This window comes from Aythya ferina (assembly GCF_964211825.1).
Source record: "Aythya ferina genome assembly, chromosome: 13".
NCBI lineage: Eukaryota > Metazoa > Chordata > Aves > Anseriformes > Anatidae > Aythya > Aythya ferina.
In genome coordinates this window covers 703,418-719,536 of record NC_140311.1, presented here as the reverse complement: position 1 = coordinate 719,536, position 16,119 = coordinate 703,418, and the positions used below count along the sequence as shown (strand labels likewise).

The 16,119-nt window shown below is 60.4% G+C and overlaps 1 protein-coding gene across 3 annotated transcripts in view; it reads right to left on the bottom strand.

Moving 5' to 3' along the window:
* The window catches only part of STARD8 (StAR related lipid transfer domain containing 8), a 59,264-nt gene that overhangs the window by 40,701 nt on the left and 2,444 nt on the right, over nt 1-16,119 (bottom strand). The window contains exons 1-2 of one of the 3 annotated variants that reach the window (XM_084534242.1): nt 9,500-9,693; nt 5,770-5,803 (exon numbers count right to left, since the gene is read on the bottom strand). In XM_084534242.1, coding sequence (XP_084390368.1) covers nt 5,770-5,803; nt 9,500-9,544 — 79 coding nt within the window. In that variant the 5' untranslated portion in view covers nt 9,545-9,693. Of the gene's footprint in view, nt 1-1,474; nt 1,538-5,769; nt 5,804-9,499; nt 9,694-16,119 lie in introns of those variants that run through there. The other 2 variants (XM_084534241.1, XM_084534246.1) reach the window with 2 other exon arrangements.

The window sequence follows — 16,119 nt, the reverse complement described above, 5'->3', positions numbered from 1 at the left end:
CAGAATACACTGGATCCGATCAATGTTCTCACCAAGCTTTAATGAACTCTCCTCCGCCACGTTCGTAACAGCTTAACTCTGGAAAACTCCATTTCCTCCCTCACCTGCGACAATCTAAGCTGACCTTGCCGTCCCTGAGGAATTACTGCCGTCCATCAGCAGTACTTTGGACCATTCCCAAGGAGACCATTTAGCAGCAGAAGGCACGAGTTGGCAGGTTCAGGATCTGGTTGTTCACGGAGCATTGGAGCAGACTGAGAAACTAAACCACAGTTCCTCTTTCACATAACTCAAAATAAATTGCTTTCAAGATTGTTATCCGCAGGCTGTTATCACAATCATCTTTAAAAGCCACATCAAACCAGTCTCAGCACTGACGTTTGAAATGAAGAAGAATTCCTCAAACATTTTGAACAGTCTCAATACAAAGGCCGATGGAAGTATCGTTACAACGCTACCAAAAACACAAAACAGTCCCCCTTTTTTACGAAATGTATGGGGTTCCTTTTTTTGGAGGGTTGGTGGGAGGCAGGGGATTTTAAAACCATTTTTTTAAGCGAAGAACTTTTATATGTGACAAACTCAGCTTTTCCCCCAAGCATCACGTTTCAGCAGCAGCGGAGGGTCAGCACCACAGCGTGGGCATCGGGTGAAGCATTCAGGAGGGTACAGAGAGGAGCAGGGTTATTTTCCATGGGCTGCAGTGACTGCCGGGGCAGGGCTTTCCCAGGGTGTGTAAAGACCTGACGGGGAGGGGTCCAGAGTGCCACAAGCCCACAGGCCTTGGGCTCAAGCCACAGCACTGCAGCAGTTTACCACCAACCAGGGCAATCTGCACTGCCCTCAGCAGGGATGCTCTCTTACAGCTGGACCCAGCACTCCTGTTCCCCCCAGTGCTGTCAGCAGCAGGGTGACAGGGGCTCAGACACCCCCTCGTGCTCTGAGCACCCAGAAGCCGTTCCAAGGGAGCTGGCTGCAGAGGCAGCGTCAGCACCCGCAGTGCACGCAGTGAGGCCGAAGGCTCTGCCTTACCCAAACACCCCCCCAGGTCACCGCAAGCACCCCGAGCCCTGCCAGCAGCGCCGTGTCCCTGCAGCCATCAGCAGCCGCGACCTGTCCCGCTCACACAGCCCTCAGCCTGCTCAGGCACACGGCCAGAACGTCACCAAATTCACGCTATTTCAGACCAAAAGTACAGCGAAGCCCCAGGACCCCTCAGCACGTGCTTCCAGGCCACGCTCTGCCCTTCGCCCCCCACCTCCCCCCAGGAGACCCCCGCCGACTGGGTGCCCTGCCCGCTGGCCGGGGCTGGGGGAGCACCAAGCACTCACCCCTCACCCCGGAGCTGGGTGCTCTGCCCCTCCCCGCGATGGGAAGGGAGGGAGGGCAGCACCGGGGGAGCCCCGGGGGAGCCGCGGCGGTGCCGGGGGTGCCCCCCCGTGCCCACCACCCCCCGATCCGGCCCGGCCCTCACCTGCTGGCCGCAGCCCCGGGGAGCAACCGGAGCCCGACGGCTGCGCCCCGCTCCTGGCCCCGCTCCCGGTGCCGCTGCCCCCGTGCGGAACGGGCGGCGGCTCCTCCCCGCCGGGGGTGCCCGGGGCCGGGCGGGGCCGCGCACGATCGCAGCCTCCCCCGGGCCGGGAGGGCTCCGGCACCCGGCACCCAGCACCCAGCACCCGACCCCCGGCCCCGGCACCTCCCGGGGCCCCCCCAACGCGCTCCCGGCCCCCTCGCCCCCCAGGATGAGGCAGGGGGCAGAGCGCTGAGGACATCTCGGGCAGGACCCCGGTGCTCCCCGTTACGAGAGGGAATTACCACTTGCAGCCCGGGCTGCAAACAGCCCACGCCGCCTTTTTCCATCCGAGCTGTCATGCTTCAACACAAAACCACGTGAATGTCGCAAAGTGCCCGCCACGGTCCTGTTTGCACGGCCCAGGGCCTCCTCCACGCACAGCAAAGCTCTCCCCAGAAGTGCTCTCGGACTGTTCCAGGCACAGGAAACCTTCCCTTTGTGCATTTTTAGCTGGCGTCCACGTAAAGCTCTTACCAGAGAAAGCCCCGCACGGCCAAACCCTTCTTCCAGTTTGCGCTGTCCGTTCCCATGCTCATTTCTGGGGGTACCCACACTCACAGCTTCCCTCGCAATCCCTTTGGTCTCATGCAAACGACTCAGATGCTGCAGACACAAGCGGACTTCCTTGCCTGCAATTTCTTTCCAGCGTGTCTCAATCGCTCCCTGCTGCCCCGGGAGGAACTTGACCACGCTGTGCCCACGGCAGCCTCGCTGCCACGGCCGGGGCCTTTCCCCGGCTCGCTCCCCGCACAGGAGCAGCCCCCCCTCCAGCAGCTCTTCCCCTCTGCCCTTCAGAGAAATCGCCCACTTCTTGACAGGACCCTGCTGCTCGGAGGGGGAATCTGCATTTTGTTAGCTACAGGAAACGGAAAAACTTCCAGACCCTGAAATGGAAGCCCCCGAAGGACCGGGGGATGCGATGGGGGATGGGAGTCTCAGCTTACTGCAGCGCCTGCTGCTTTTTGGAGTTTCGGAGCATTTTATAGGCAGAAGGGGAACAAGGGCAAGAAACGGCTTGGTTTCACAGGCCGGAGGTGCCTCTCGCTTCTGACAAATAGTTTCCTCGTGATCATTTATTGGAAAAAGTGAGCTGTGGCCAAGTTGATTTTGCTTTTCTTTTAGAGCACTTTTTCTCACTTTGTCTCACGTTGTTTCTCAGGAACAGTCCCCGCGGCACGTGGCAGCGGGCTGCCCTTCAGCCTGGGAAGGAGAGGGTGGCTGGGAAGGCATGGGTTTGTTCAGCAGTGTTTGCTTTTTAGCCTAGAGAGCAGAAAGGTGACAGGAGAACAAACGGAGAGCGTTTCGCATTGCTGTAGGTCAAGATAAAAGCAGGAGCCCTTTGCACGTCCATCTCAGCCCCGTGTGGTGACGCGGGGCTGAGGGTGCGCGCAGCCGGCAGCCCTCGGGAGCTGCTCCTGCAGCCAGCAGGGCGCTGATCCTGGGGAGCTGCTTGGTGGGGCGGGGGCAGCGAGGGCAGCGATGGACAGCACTGAAGCAGAGTCATTGAGGCAGCATGAATTGGCACCTACCGGTGAATACACGGGTATCCATCCCCAGGGCACAGTCAGCAGGACACGACAGAGGCTGCAAACCCCAGCTGCGCCCGGAGGCCTAATTACAAAGGCTGTAGCACCAACCCACCCTCTCGCAGAAATTAAAGCAATATGGACAAACATCAGAGAGCTCCGCCGTGCAAAAATAACCTCGAGTTCACAAGGAGGCCAAAGAGAAAATGCTGGAGATTGCATCTCCAGCCAGAGCTGGAGAAAAGAGCTGATGGAAAGAAACACAAACTATTTGTTTTCGCTCACACTGCCCCGGCAGGGTGATTTTTGGTGTGCACATTCTCATTTAGGAAGTAACTCTCTACTTTCCAAGACATCAGAACAGATCACCAAGCATCTCATGCTACCAAGGGGAGGGCTGACCCCAGTGAGAGGAGAGCGCCCAGGAGCGAGGCCATGGAGGCTGCAGGGGACGGAGCATCAGGGGTGAGGAGCAGCCCCCTTCCCTTCCCTTCCCTTCCCTTCCCTTCCCTTCCCTTCCCTTCCCTTCCCTTCCCTTCCCTTCCCTTCCCTTCCCTTCCCTTCCCTTCCCTTCCCTTCCCTTCCCTTCGGAGAGGACCGAGCACCCCCAGCACGGCCGTCAGAGCGCAGAGCTGGGCAGCACCATGAGTGCTGTCAGGATGCGGCCCCGTGCAGGCTCCCTGGGTCGGGCTGGAAGCCGCTTTCTGAGCGGGGCAGCGCTTCAGTGCGGCTCCACAGCCCAGCCCAGGGCTGACCCGCGGGCAGGCAGGGACGGGAAGGGGAAACGAAGACTGCCTCTCATCACATGGCACGCCAAACCCTCCAGTAATCACATTCAGTTCAGTTTTTCTACTTCCTACCACTTCACTTGTAACCCAGGCTCACTGCCACATCTCCCACCGCGGAGCAGGCGGCGATTTCTCAGAGTTTCACGAGTTCCTGGAGCGGGGTCACCGCAGCCAGCCCGGGCGCCCCGTCCCACCCCGGCGCTGCTCCGCGCGCTCCCCGCAGCTGCCACCCTCCTGTCACGCAGGCGTCCCTCTCCTCCCGCCTGCCAGCGGTGGCAAAAAGCCAGGTCCCAGCCTCCCCCGCTGCCCCCAAGCACAGCACTGCCGGGCACGGGGCACAAGGTGACCTGCGAGCAGGAGGGACGCGCACCCCGGGCACCAGAGCTGCAGGCTGGGGCCAGCAGGAGGAGGAGGAGGAGGAGGAGGAGGAGGAAGAGCAGGAGGGCGATGCTGCCCCGTGCCCACACCACACGTGGGCACCAGTCGGGTGAGAAACGGCAGCCTCACGCCTGAAGCTCCAAATCAGCAGAACCCACTCAAGATCCTTTGTGCAAAGCAAGCTTGGGTAGAAAAAGAATAACTCAGCTGTGACAACACATCAACAAGGGCTAAATTTAGCAGCTTGTTTCTGGAGATCCAGATGCTGGGTAAATACAACCTTATTATTTCACCAAGGGGCAAAAGTTCAGCAGAATCCCTAGTGCTGCTTTTCCCTGTTGTTGCACAATGCCCAGTGGAAGGAGCCCTCGTTGGAAATATTGTATCATCATCACCGCCTGACACACTTTGTAAAGGTATTTAAGGAAGCTGCCAGCTCAGTCCTCATCTCCCAGCAGTCAGACCGAGGCCACTGCTTAATGACATCTGCAGAGCGTGCTCCCAGACCCGCGTGTGGGGACGCCCGATGCTGCTCTCAACAGGAATTTATTCGGAGGGAGGGCGCAATTTCAGCGCACACGGCTTGTGCGCGAGCCTTTCCTTTCTGCTTCCAGCAGAACAAAGCGTGGAAAGCCCAGCTGAAGGTCAGAAAGGAAGCGGGGAGCCAGGCCAGCAGAGAGGGGCCGGGCGCTGAGTGGGACTTGTCCGGGGGCACGGGCTCGGTGCCGAGTGGTGTGGTGCCCCCGCGCGGGGCAGACCCCGTGGCAGAGCGCCCTGCAGGACACCCAGCAGGGGCACAGGGCTGGGAGCTGTGAAACTCGGGGCAGCACAGACCCGAGTCCTTACCAGGAAACACTTGGGTTTCATAGGTTGTTTTAGGCAAGGGAAAAAACACAGCCTCCAAACATTGTTCCCAAATGAGCTTTAGCCACGGATGTGATCTGGCGGAGTCTTCCCTGCCCCTTCCCTCGCACAGGGCTCTCTAACCCCATTAACAAGCTCCTGACATTCACACTGCTAATCTCTCCCTGAAAGGGAAGGGAGACCACCCAGGCTCACCTCCGGAGCTCCTTCACAAAGCACCTTTTGTTGCCCAGGGTTTTCCTGTGCACCCGGGGCTCCTGCAGCAGCCGGGGCGCGGAGCTCACCCCTTGGCGGACGCAAAGCCAGGGCAGGTCCTGGTGGTTGGGAGCAGCACCGCGGGGATCCCCCGGCACATCCTGCGGGCACCGCATTTCCCATTGCGTGCTGACACCGCTCGGCTCAGCAGCACAGCCTGCACCGCTCCTGCCCTGCCCTGCCACGGCTGTGGGTCCCTGCTGGCACCCCCTGCCCGAGGTTGCCCGTGCTGCTCGCATGGAACATCAGGGTTTGGGGGAAAATCGCACTGCTGGCAGAAGGAACCAGGAGCCCCCGCAGAGGCTGGTCCTTTCCTTTCTTCTCATGACCCTGCCCAACCCACAAGGAGAGCATTCCTGCCCAGAGAAACATTGTCTCAGCTTACCTGCATCTTTTTTATCTTCTAGCAGCGAGAAACACTGTGAAAAGAAAGAAAAATAAATCATTTTGTTATCTTTTTAATTCACATATTCTTAGATTCCTACAGTTTGTGTTCTTCATGCAATCCAGCTCAGTCCCCAGCAAGACTGCCAGGGACGGGGCAGGTGGACAGCCCAGGGCCATCAGATCCACATCACGGGACCACGATGGGGATTAGGAGGACGCGGCTGTCCCCACGCGTGCAGACCCCGGTGCTGTGCCACAGCGCTGCAGGTGGTGCCGTGAGCTGCCCACACAGCACACATCGAGCATCACACCCGGCTCCACTGCTGCCCCCACAGCCCCTGCACAGCCCTCTGGCCACAGGGCTCTGCTCTTCCTCCTCCTCCTCCTCCTCCCTGGGGGCCTGAGGCCCGGAGGCTGGAGCAGGCAGAGCCGAAGGACGCGTTCTCTGCAGCCCAGTCCCCTTCGGCCACCCCTCGCCACGCGCCCCAGCCCCTCCTCTCTGCAGCTCGGGCTCTGGTTGCCCACACCCGCGGCCCTCCCGTGCGGACACACATCCTACGGGCTTTGGGCGAAAGGCACCACCACGGTGCAGGCAGCACAACTGCTTCTCCAAGACAAATTTCAGAAGAATGCCAGCCTCACCCCCGAGGGCTCAGCGAGCAGCTGTCGCAGGAATCAGCTGCGTTAGGGTCTCTCTCCAGAACACAACGGAGAGGAAGGCACCGCCGTCCCACGGGAGGAGCCTGCAGCAGCTCCGCTGGAGAGCAGCTCTGGTAGAGGCATGAGAAACAGCTGGAGCAGAGGAAGAGAGGTCCCAGGACATCTGGCCCCTGCCCCAGGGTGAATTCATGCAGGAGCCTTTTTTCCTTTAAGCCACCACATGGGAATTTCGGCAGAGGCTGCAGCCCAGCAAGCCCTAACCCTGGAGCCCGAGGCCCCGAACCAGAGCGCTCGCTCCCTCTCAGGGGCCCTTCTCCTCCCCACATCCAACCTTACTTCCACCACGTGCCCTGCGTTTCCCACACTGAAGGAAGAGGCCACTGCAGGTCGGTGGGACTTGAGCAGCCTGTGAAGGAAGCTGCCGGGCCTCAGCCCCCGTGCTGGGGGCTCTCTGGGCACCGGACAGAAAAAGCAGCACCGGGTCAATGCCTGCACTGAGCTGGGGCAGGCTCCGGGAAAGCGGGACCCCAAATGTGCCCTCGGTACCTTTGTGGCTGTTGGTTGGAGGGGAGCTGCCCACGCCTTTATCACATTAGGAGGCTCTGGGGGGCGATGCTTCACCCCTCCCGGTGCAGGGGCTGGAGCTGGGGTACCGCTGCTGCCCCGCAGATCTTGTGTCCACAGGATGGGCTCCTTGGGCGTTCCCAAACCTCCTTCCCCAGGGACAAACCCGGGCAGGCGGCTGCTGCCAAGCGCTGTCCCCTCCAGGGGTCCTGTGCAGGAGCCTCAGTGCCACGTGCGGCACACGGGGAGCTGGAGAGCGTCCGCGCTGGGTGGCGAGATGATCCCCAGGACCTCTCTCGGATCCACCATCACCAGCTCCCCGGACATCAGCCCCGCAGCCCCCAGGGAGGCAGGCACCCACGGAGGTGCTGGTCAGAAAAGCCAAAGGAGGGAAGAGAGAAAAGGCCCCATCCGAAGGTAACGTCGGGGAGCTTCCTCCCCTTCCCATGGTGTCCCGCCCTCAACACCTTCTGCTTCCCACAAAACCTTCCACCCGGCCACGGCCCCACCTCGTTTAACCCGGGAAGCTTTAACCCCACTGACAGAGCCCTGCGCATTTCTCTGCCTTCAGGAAATTCTTCTGCCTCCCGTAGCGAGTAGCTGAGCAACACAGGCACAGGGAGGGAAAAAAGGAGGAAAAAAAAGGCCAAAGCAGAGCCCTCACCCGCGACATCCCCATTGCATTTGGAACACGGAGCAGCCACGTCCTCGGGCCCTGCGAGCACCAAACACCCCCGGGCAGCTCTCAGCCCAGCTGAGCAGACCGGGAACATCGCTGCCCCGTGTGCCCCCCACCTCTGTGCTCCCGGGGAGCTCCCACCCCAGCCCCACTCACTGCCAGGGCAGCTCCGCGCTGCTTACACCTCTCCGCGAGGATTTTCCTTTCCCCACAGCAGGTAGCTGGGGGCAGCGAGGGGAGGGAACCTCAGCCTTGCTCTCCAGGGCTTGTCCCCCTGGGACAGCCCCTCTGTGCCAGCTCAAGGCCCAGCCGCCCCACGGCAAACGTCCCCAGCAGCCCTGGGGTGCCTGCACTGCCCTGGCACGCAGGCACCTGGCGGGGAGGTTCACGTGGGAAATGTGCAGCTGGGGGGCTGGGGACAGCCAGGACAGGAGGTGTCCCACAGAGACCCCCAGGTGCCACCCCAGACGGGCAATGGGAGCCTTCATCGGGCACGAGGCTGCAGGTGGGTGCTGGGTGCGCCCAGCACCGAGGGATGGAGCCGGGATGGAGCTGGGATGGAGCCGGGATGGAGCCGGGACACGCTGCAGGGGACGCGCCCCGGTCCCTGCCACAGCATCTCTGCCAGCAAGATGACGATGACAACAGCTTGCAGGGACAAGGAGGGTTAACGAGGATGTGCTAAGCTCTCTGGAGACAGCAGGGACAAGACAGCTATTAATATTATTAATGAATTGCACAAATGTTATTTTTAGACTTAACTATTCTGAGCTTTGTATTGAAACCCCCGGGGAAGAGCCTGCATTCCACAGGCCCTTCACCCCTGCAGACCCTCGCCTGGTGCAGTGATTTTTGTGCTTTTTCCAACCTGGTGCTCCCGAAACCCACACTAACGGTACCCCCAAAACCTACCCCTCATACCTCACACAGGTGTGACACAACAGAACTAACACAACAGGCAGGGATGGGCTAACAGAGCGTTGTGCTTTAAGCCCAGATGAAAAATGCCAGATGCCACGGAACGACTGCTGCAGGAAATTAAAAACCCGGGGCCTCCGGCCCCCATCCTTGCTCCACCATCCAGCTTTCAGCCGCCCTGCGTTCAGGCTGGCATGGCCAGAGGCACAACCAGCCCCGTGCACGGCCCCGCTGGCACAGCCCAGGCCTCCAGGTGAGCTCCTTGCGTGCAGCAGGACGGCCCCAGGGCTGCAGGCACGGACCAGGGCTCCCCATGGAAGCGGGGCCGGTGCCACACGCGTGTGCACAAAGAGGCGTGCGCTGCCCTCCTGCAGCCACGACCCCACGGACGGGCAGGACCTGACCCAGGCAGAGGAAAGGTTTCTGGCCGTGAGTGCTCACGTTAAGGAGAGGGACGAGATTTGTTCTACTTATCAATAACAGCTCAGAAGCAGCTGCCTACCAACAAAATAGGGAAGGGGGGAGGAATGCACCTCGGGATTACAGCAGAGAGGGACCGCTCGTTATTGCCAGCGGTTTGCAATGAGCCTGGACACGGGGGGAACGGAGGGAGAGGAACCCGAACCCTCTGCTGCCACGTCCTGCAGACCCACAGCAGGCAGGGAGGGCACCCGAGCCAGCAGCACACACACACACAGCACCCAGTGGCACCACTGAGCCAGTCCCCATGGGGCACGTCCCAAACCCTCCTCTCGCCGGGTGTCACGGGCACGACGTCGCCCCACGGCACGCACCGGGCAGCACCGGTGCCACCTCCCCGCTCCGTCCCGGCCTGGCCTCGGGGCGGCTCTCCCTGGGGACCAGCGGGGAGCGCGACCCCGGCGCTGCTTAAAGGGCAGCTCCTTACCTTGGCTCTTTTGAAGCAAGCCCAGAAAAAGTCCAGCAGGGGCATGATGTGCCCGGGGCAGGCGCTCGCCGGGCGCTAGAGCGCGGGGAGACCCCCGGCCCCGGGGCGAGCGCGGCGCGGAGCACCCATGGGTGCCGGTGCGGCAGAGCCGCGGGCAGGCAGCGGCTGCGGGCAGGGCTCGGCGCAGGCAGCCGAGGGAGGGCCGGGCAGGGAGCCCTGCCCGCGGGGGCGGGACGCGGATTCAAACCCTGCACCGTTACTCAGTTGGTCGCGGATCGCGATGAAATTCCCCGAAGGCTGCGAGGTTGAGAAGCCGCCGGCGGTGCTTGCGCCGGGGGGAGAGGGAAAAGAAACGGCCCCGGAGCCGCCGCTGTCAAAGGCACACGGAGGGCGTCGGAAACCCAACCCCAGCTGGTTTCGATTTTCACTCCGGCCCCGGCTCCAGCCCGTTAGGAGCGGTCACGGAGGCGCTCGCAGAGGGCTCCCAGCAGCTCCGCTCCCCCGGGACAAACCTTCCCCAGCGCCCTCGGGGCGTTTCCCCGGGTCCCCTGCAAGAGGGGCCCCGCGGTGAGCCTGCGGCAGCCACCCCAGCTGGGAGAAAACTGGGGGGGGGGAGAAAAAAACAGTCACCAAACATGGCCCGGCCATTCATTTTGACTCTATTCACAGCTATTCACAGCTCCTTATCTTCCTCCTGCAAACATTTGTGTAAGCTTAGCATTTGTTTGCAAGAAAGACCATAATAAAAGGAAGTGCCACAAAGTCCTGTGCAAGCAGCCGGGCGTTGGGTACACAGCCTCCAGGCTGGAATAAGCCTTGGTGTGCACACCAGGAAAAAAACACCGGGCTGTGATTTATGAGATTATTTCAGAACAAGCAAGGCCGGGCTGACAGCAGGGCTCAGCCACCCGGATCTCACCGCGGATCAGCAGCAGCACCAGGACAGCGGGGGGGACCCAGCCCCCCGTGACAAGGCACCGATTTTAGCACAGCCCCAGCAGCCTCCCACCTGCCCCTCGCTGGATCCCCAGAGCACCCCAGAGCTTCCCAGTGCTTCCCGTGGGTTTTCCCGCAGGAGCAGGGGATCCTGAATCCTGAGTGCCTGCAAAGCGCTCTGCCAGGCCAGGGGGTGGGCAGGGGCACGAGTGTGGGGGTACCCGGCTCCCCTGCCCGTCTGCAGGGGTTTGGGGCAGACACATCCATCGCTGCCTTCGCAGCCCGTGCTGGGCGCGAGGCCAGCTCTCACAGGAAGGATGCCTGGAGGGGAGCAGAGCTCTCTGGACTCCCTTCCGTCTGCTTTCCTCTCACACCCGTCACTCTTTCCAGCAGGGCTCTGGGGCCAGGGGCCACGCCGTGCGCCAGAACCAGTGCCTGCACGGCCCAGATCTGCACACACAGCGCACCGGGTGGCAAACAGGCTGCTGGAAGTTGCTCTCAAGACAGCAATGGAGGAACCCTCAAAAATAAATAAATAAATAAATATAATAATAATAATAACAGAAAAAAGTCTTTCCAGAAAGCGTGACAGCCACGCAGCTTTGAGCTCTGTGCTGCCAGAGAAGTGGCACAGCCAGCAGCTCGCTTCACACTTTGCTCTGTGGCATGAAGTCCTCTTCCCACTTCCTCCAGAAAAAAAATAGAAGTGAGTGCAAACACGAGAAAGCTGTCTCCTTCCCAGGGCCCGGAGACAAACCACGGAGTCTTCTGCATACTTGTGTAGCTTCTTTTGACCCAGTCATCCCAAAAGCATCCAAGCAATTTTAAATCTAGGACCCTTCTCCAACATACCAGGGGTATCATGCTTGGACAGAATAACTACTGAGCACTGGATCCACAGGGAAAGCAGCACACACCACGTCTCAGAGCGGGTATTCTGCTGAGTGGCACAGGACACAGACCCCACTGGTGCATTTGTCTCTTCCCAGCATTTCTGATGTACCTGCTCCGTAGGTCCCCGTGTTCAGCAGGAAGAGCAAATGCAATTTCTGTTAATTCCACCCCTATACACACACACACGTATCACTGTCACCTCCAGACTGACCTGGGAGCCCTTTTCAAGCTGGAGCTCAGCTTTTAAAGCACCTGGCTCTAGAGGCAAGGGGGCTCTGTCCCTGTGCAGCCGGGGATCTGCAGCGGGCAGAGGCCAGCCCTGCTGGTGCTGTGCAGGGCCAGGCTCCGAGGGATGCCCACCGCCAGCCCCAGCGCTGCACGGAGGCAGCTCGCCTGCACTGGGACACGACAGCGCTGTCCCCTGGGAGCACACGTGTGGCACCAGCACATCACCCAGCACGTCCCACATCACCTCTGAGCAGACCTGCGGCCAGAGCTGTTCCCACCCCACCGACGAGCCCTTACTGCCATTGCTTTGCTCAGGAGCACGCAGGCACAGGGTTAATAACAGAGGCTGGCGGCCTCCAGACAGCATCGTGGCCAGCAGGAGAAGCCACTGGTGCTGCTGGTTCAGCTGCGGGGCTGATCCCAGGCCTGCCGGTCAGCGTGGGCCATCTGAAGAGGTGTGAGCACGAGGCAAGCCGCTCCTTGCAAGCGAGCAGCTCCAGCAAGTCATTACCATGCAGTGTTTTTCCACTTTCTGCTGCGTACAGGCATTTCCCAGAGGTCAGGAGGAGCGCAGCTACTTGCAGAGCAGGCATTTGCCCTGCTGGCATAGCGGGAACAGTGACCCTTTTATTTTCATAATGCTGAATTGATAGGCGGGCGCTGGGAGCACGGCGCGGGAGGCTCGCTGGTGCCTGTCCCCCGCCGCCCAGCGCTGCCCCAGGAGCAGCAGCAGCCCCCAGCTGCAGGGCACAGCAGCTCCAGCTCTCACGTGGCCCCTGCCCCACAGCAGCCGTCACCGGGACCACCGGCGGCTGAGCTGCTCTCAGCACCTTGCTCCCCCCCGGGAGCGCAGACACAGTTTGGGGGATGAAGATGAAGGCACAGAGGACGTGACCAAGCTGCTCTTGCTCTACATCCAGTTTCCCACCTGATTTTCCACTTTGCTTTCTGTGGCTTTTCTCTTAAAAAGCTCCTCATTAAGAAAACCCCGACACGCGAGCTGCAGTCTCCAACAATGCACGTCAGGAACGTGAGTAAGCCACCAAGTCCTGAAGACTTTTTTTCTAGCACATGAGAGCGTTCCTGCTTGGTTTTCATTGCAAAGTGAATTCCCATGGAAGCAACATGCCCTCCCTGAACGGGAGCACCCCGCACCCAAAGCCGAGCTGCACGATGCCAAGCGACAGGAACGGTTTGGGCGCTTCCAGCCTGGGTTATCCATTACCAGCCGACACAGTCAGCCCTGACACAGAGGCACACAAACAAAAAGGCCGTTTGACGACAAAGGAGAGTTATTTCCAGGGGCAGTTGCTGCTTCCACTTTGAGGAACGCTGGGCAAGCTATTAATACAGCAAATGAACTCATGCTGTGGCCAAAACAGAGGGAAAACGCCCTGCCCTTTGCCTCCAGGGCACCCTGAATTTACCCACAAACAGGCCAGCTCGTGGCAGCGCGGCTCCCGCAGGCGTAGCGGGGCCGGGGGGCACCAGCAGGGGCAGGGGCACAGCCAGGGGCTCCCCAACTGCTGGGAGAGAGTGGGCATGAGCACCCGGCCCCCTCCGTGTCCATGCTGGTGCCACGGGGATGGCTTTGCCGGGGACAGGCACTGCCCCGAGCAAGCTGCCAGCCCCTGGGCTCCCCGAGGCTGTGAGAGGAGACCCCCAGCCCCCAGCCGAGCGTATTCTGCACATTTCCATGCAAAGGGGGCCTTGGTGTTTGCAACTACCAGCAGAGGTATTTAACAAACACTGGGTTATTTAGTGTATACACAAAAGGCAAACAGACTTCTCAGATGACTAGTCCTCAAAGAGACTCCGAAAGTCCCCAACTTTGCTAAATCAGAGAGAACATCACTGAAAAAAAGTCGCCAAGGGTGCTTCTGTGGAAGGTTGGCTGGACAAGCAGGGCTGTGCTCTCGCTCCACTTCATGGGGACTCTGTGAATACAAGCTGGCACTGATTAGCCAGAAAACTTTGACAAGAGGAGTTTTGTATCAGTAAATCCCATTAAAGTTGAAGCTTCAGCCTCGCTAAGGAGCCTGCCCTGGCTTCCCCCCGGACGGCGTGCCTCCCCCCAGGCCTGCGGCTCGCCGTCCTTCTGCCTCGCCGTGCGCATAGGAGGGGAGTGACACCAGTGGCAAAAATAGCTGCACCCATCCCCTCGGGTGAAGCAAAAAATAACCCCTTCCTCCCGCTCTTTAGGGCAATCAAAATACACTTGACCCAAAAGCAGTGCCGTGCTGAGCAGAAGAGGCTTGTTTGGGGAGCACGAGGTGCAGGAAAGGAGCGTTGCAGGAGAAAAGCCTGGCTTTGGAGGCTTTGGAGGCTTGGAGCAGCCAGACAAACTGAGCAGCTGTCCCCTCGCACCCTGCTCGCTGGGCCCTGCTGGAAGCACAACGGTGGCTGAAGCATCCCAAAGCACATGAGCTCGGGCATCCACCCACCTTCACAGCCACCCGTTTGGCCATCACTGGGGGGGCGGTTTGAGTTCGTGGTCCTGCAGTACCCCAGGGCTTTGATGAGGATGGGGCTTGGGGGAAGGTCGCAATTTAGATGCATGAGCTGATACGGTAACTTTGTCAAGGCACCAGACAAGTCAGAGGCCTGGCAAACAGACCCAAGCGATGCAGACGGGAGAGCTGAGTGACTTTTACGAGGCCTCCCACCAGGCACGTCAGCCGAACTGGTCCCAACGCTGCGCAAACCCACACGCTGAGGAGCAGGGGTGTGAGGGGAGCCCACAGCGATTCCCACACACGAGGGCCGCCAGCAGCAGCCTGCTGAAGGCATCCCGAGGATGAAAACAAGCACCAGAGACGTACATATCTTACAAAAAAAGGGGCACCAGCAGAATGCTCACAGGCGTTTCCCTTCCTCACAGGAATACCGCCAAGCTGCCAGCCCATGGCTGCAACATTAATCTTCCCCCCCAGAAGAGAGGCGCCAGACCAGCACGAGGAATTACCAGCATCTCGTATTATTAGCAAGAGCAGGAGGGCTCGTATGGCAAATGGAGAGCGACAACAAGGGCTGTGCTACGCGCGGGCAGACGGAGCAAACCCGGGGCACAGCCTGCATGAGGCCGCCCCACGCCCAGGCACGAGGGGCCCTGGGGTCCCTCCCTCAGCTGGGCTGCAGAAACCAGGGCAGAACGGGGCAGAGAAGCAGATAAACCCAAAGCAGATAAACCCACGTGCTGCAGTGAAAGACAACCGTACGGTCAGGGAAAGGAAGGGGCTGAGGGGGCACAAGGGGTTTGGACCCAGCCTGCAGCCAGCCAGGTGCAGGAGGGACATGTGCCAGCCGGTGCCTGCCTACATGCCTCCAACCCCAAAAACAAAGCCCCCAGCAAAAAGAGAATATCACAGGCAACAGGGGCACGTTTGTCTAGCAGGCTTTCATGATTAAATGCCATTTGGTGAATTCGGGTTGACCGCCTCATATTTTAGCACATAGCTCCGGGGACAGCTGTTGGCTGGGGAAGGTCCCAGGCACATTTCTGGCTGGGTTTGGGATTAATTAAGACGACCGAGGAATCTCTGTCAGGTGCAGCCCTGCTCCCTGCAAAGCAGGGCAGCCTCTGCAAGTTTAACCCCCGCAGCTGAGGCCGCACGCAGCCTCCCCTCGCTCTCAGAGCGGGCACACCGACACGACCCCATGGGCACAGGCGCTCACAGCACTCAGCACCACGGACATTGTTGCCCAGAGGCAGCACCGAGGCTTTCATGGGGTCTGATGAAAGATTCCCTGAAGGCCGGGCACCAGCACCCACGGGGGCACAGGGAGACAGGGCCCGAGGGCTGTGCCTGGCTCCCCTCCTGCCCCAGCACGCCAAGGATCAGGGGCAGTGGCTGGGAAACGCTCCCGGCTCAGCTCAGGCCCCTTCTTTAGGCCAGGAGTGGCACTGACAGGGGCAGGCACTTCTCGCTCAGGGGACGGAGCAGCACAGCAAGGGCCCGGCCTGAGCCCACCAGCCGCAGCCCCGAGAGGCATTTCCAGGCTGGACGGGGGCCACGCACGCTGCTGCTAACCTTTGGGGATGCCAGGAAAACTCAAAGGACACTTCAGAGCATGCTTCAGGCAAACACACACGCACAAAAGCTTTATTATTTAACAGCAAATTCTTTTCTTCCCCCGGCCCCCTGTGGCCGCTGGGAACGTCCTGCCCTTGGACCCACGTCGCCAGCAGCGGGGCAGCTCCGCGGCTCCACGCCGAGGGCTGGGCTGTGCTCTGCTGCCCTGGCCCACGGCAGGCCGAGAGCCGGAGGAGGAAAGCAAAGGGGGGAGATGTAAGGGCAGAATTTCTGCCCCGACAGCCCACAGACTGACACAGCAGTGCTGCTTTGACTCAGGGAAACGCCAGCCCACAGCCCCATGCGTGAGGTTCAGCCCCAGCACGGGGAGGGACGGGGCTCCAGCAGCACCTCCAGAGCACCACGGACCTTGTGTCTCTGAGCCACACGCTTGGAAACATCCACGCTTTGACAGTCAGGTTACGAGGCTCTTAACAAAACATAGCATCAAAACAAAGGCACCTTTCCTTCCCGAATTACAGGGATGCC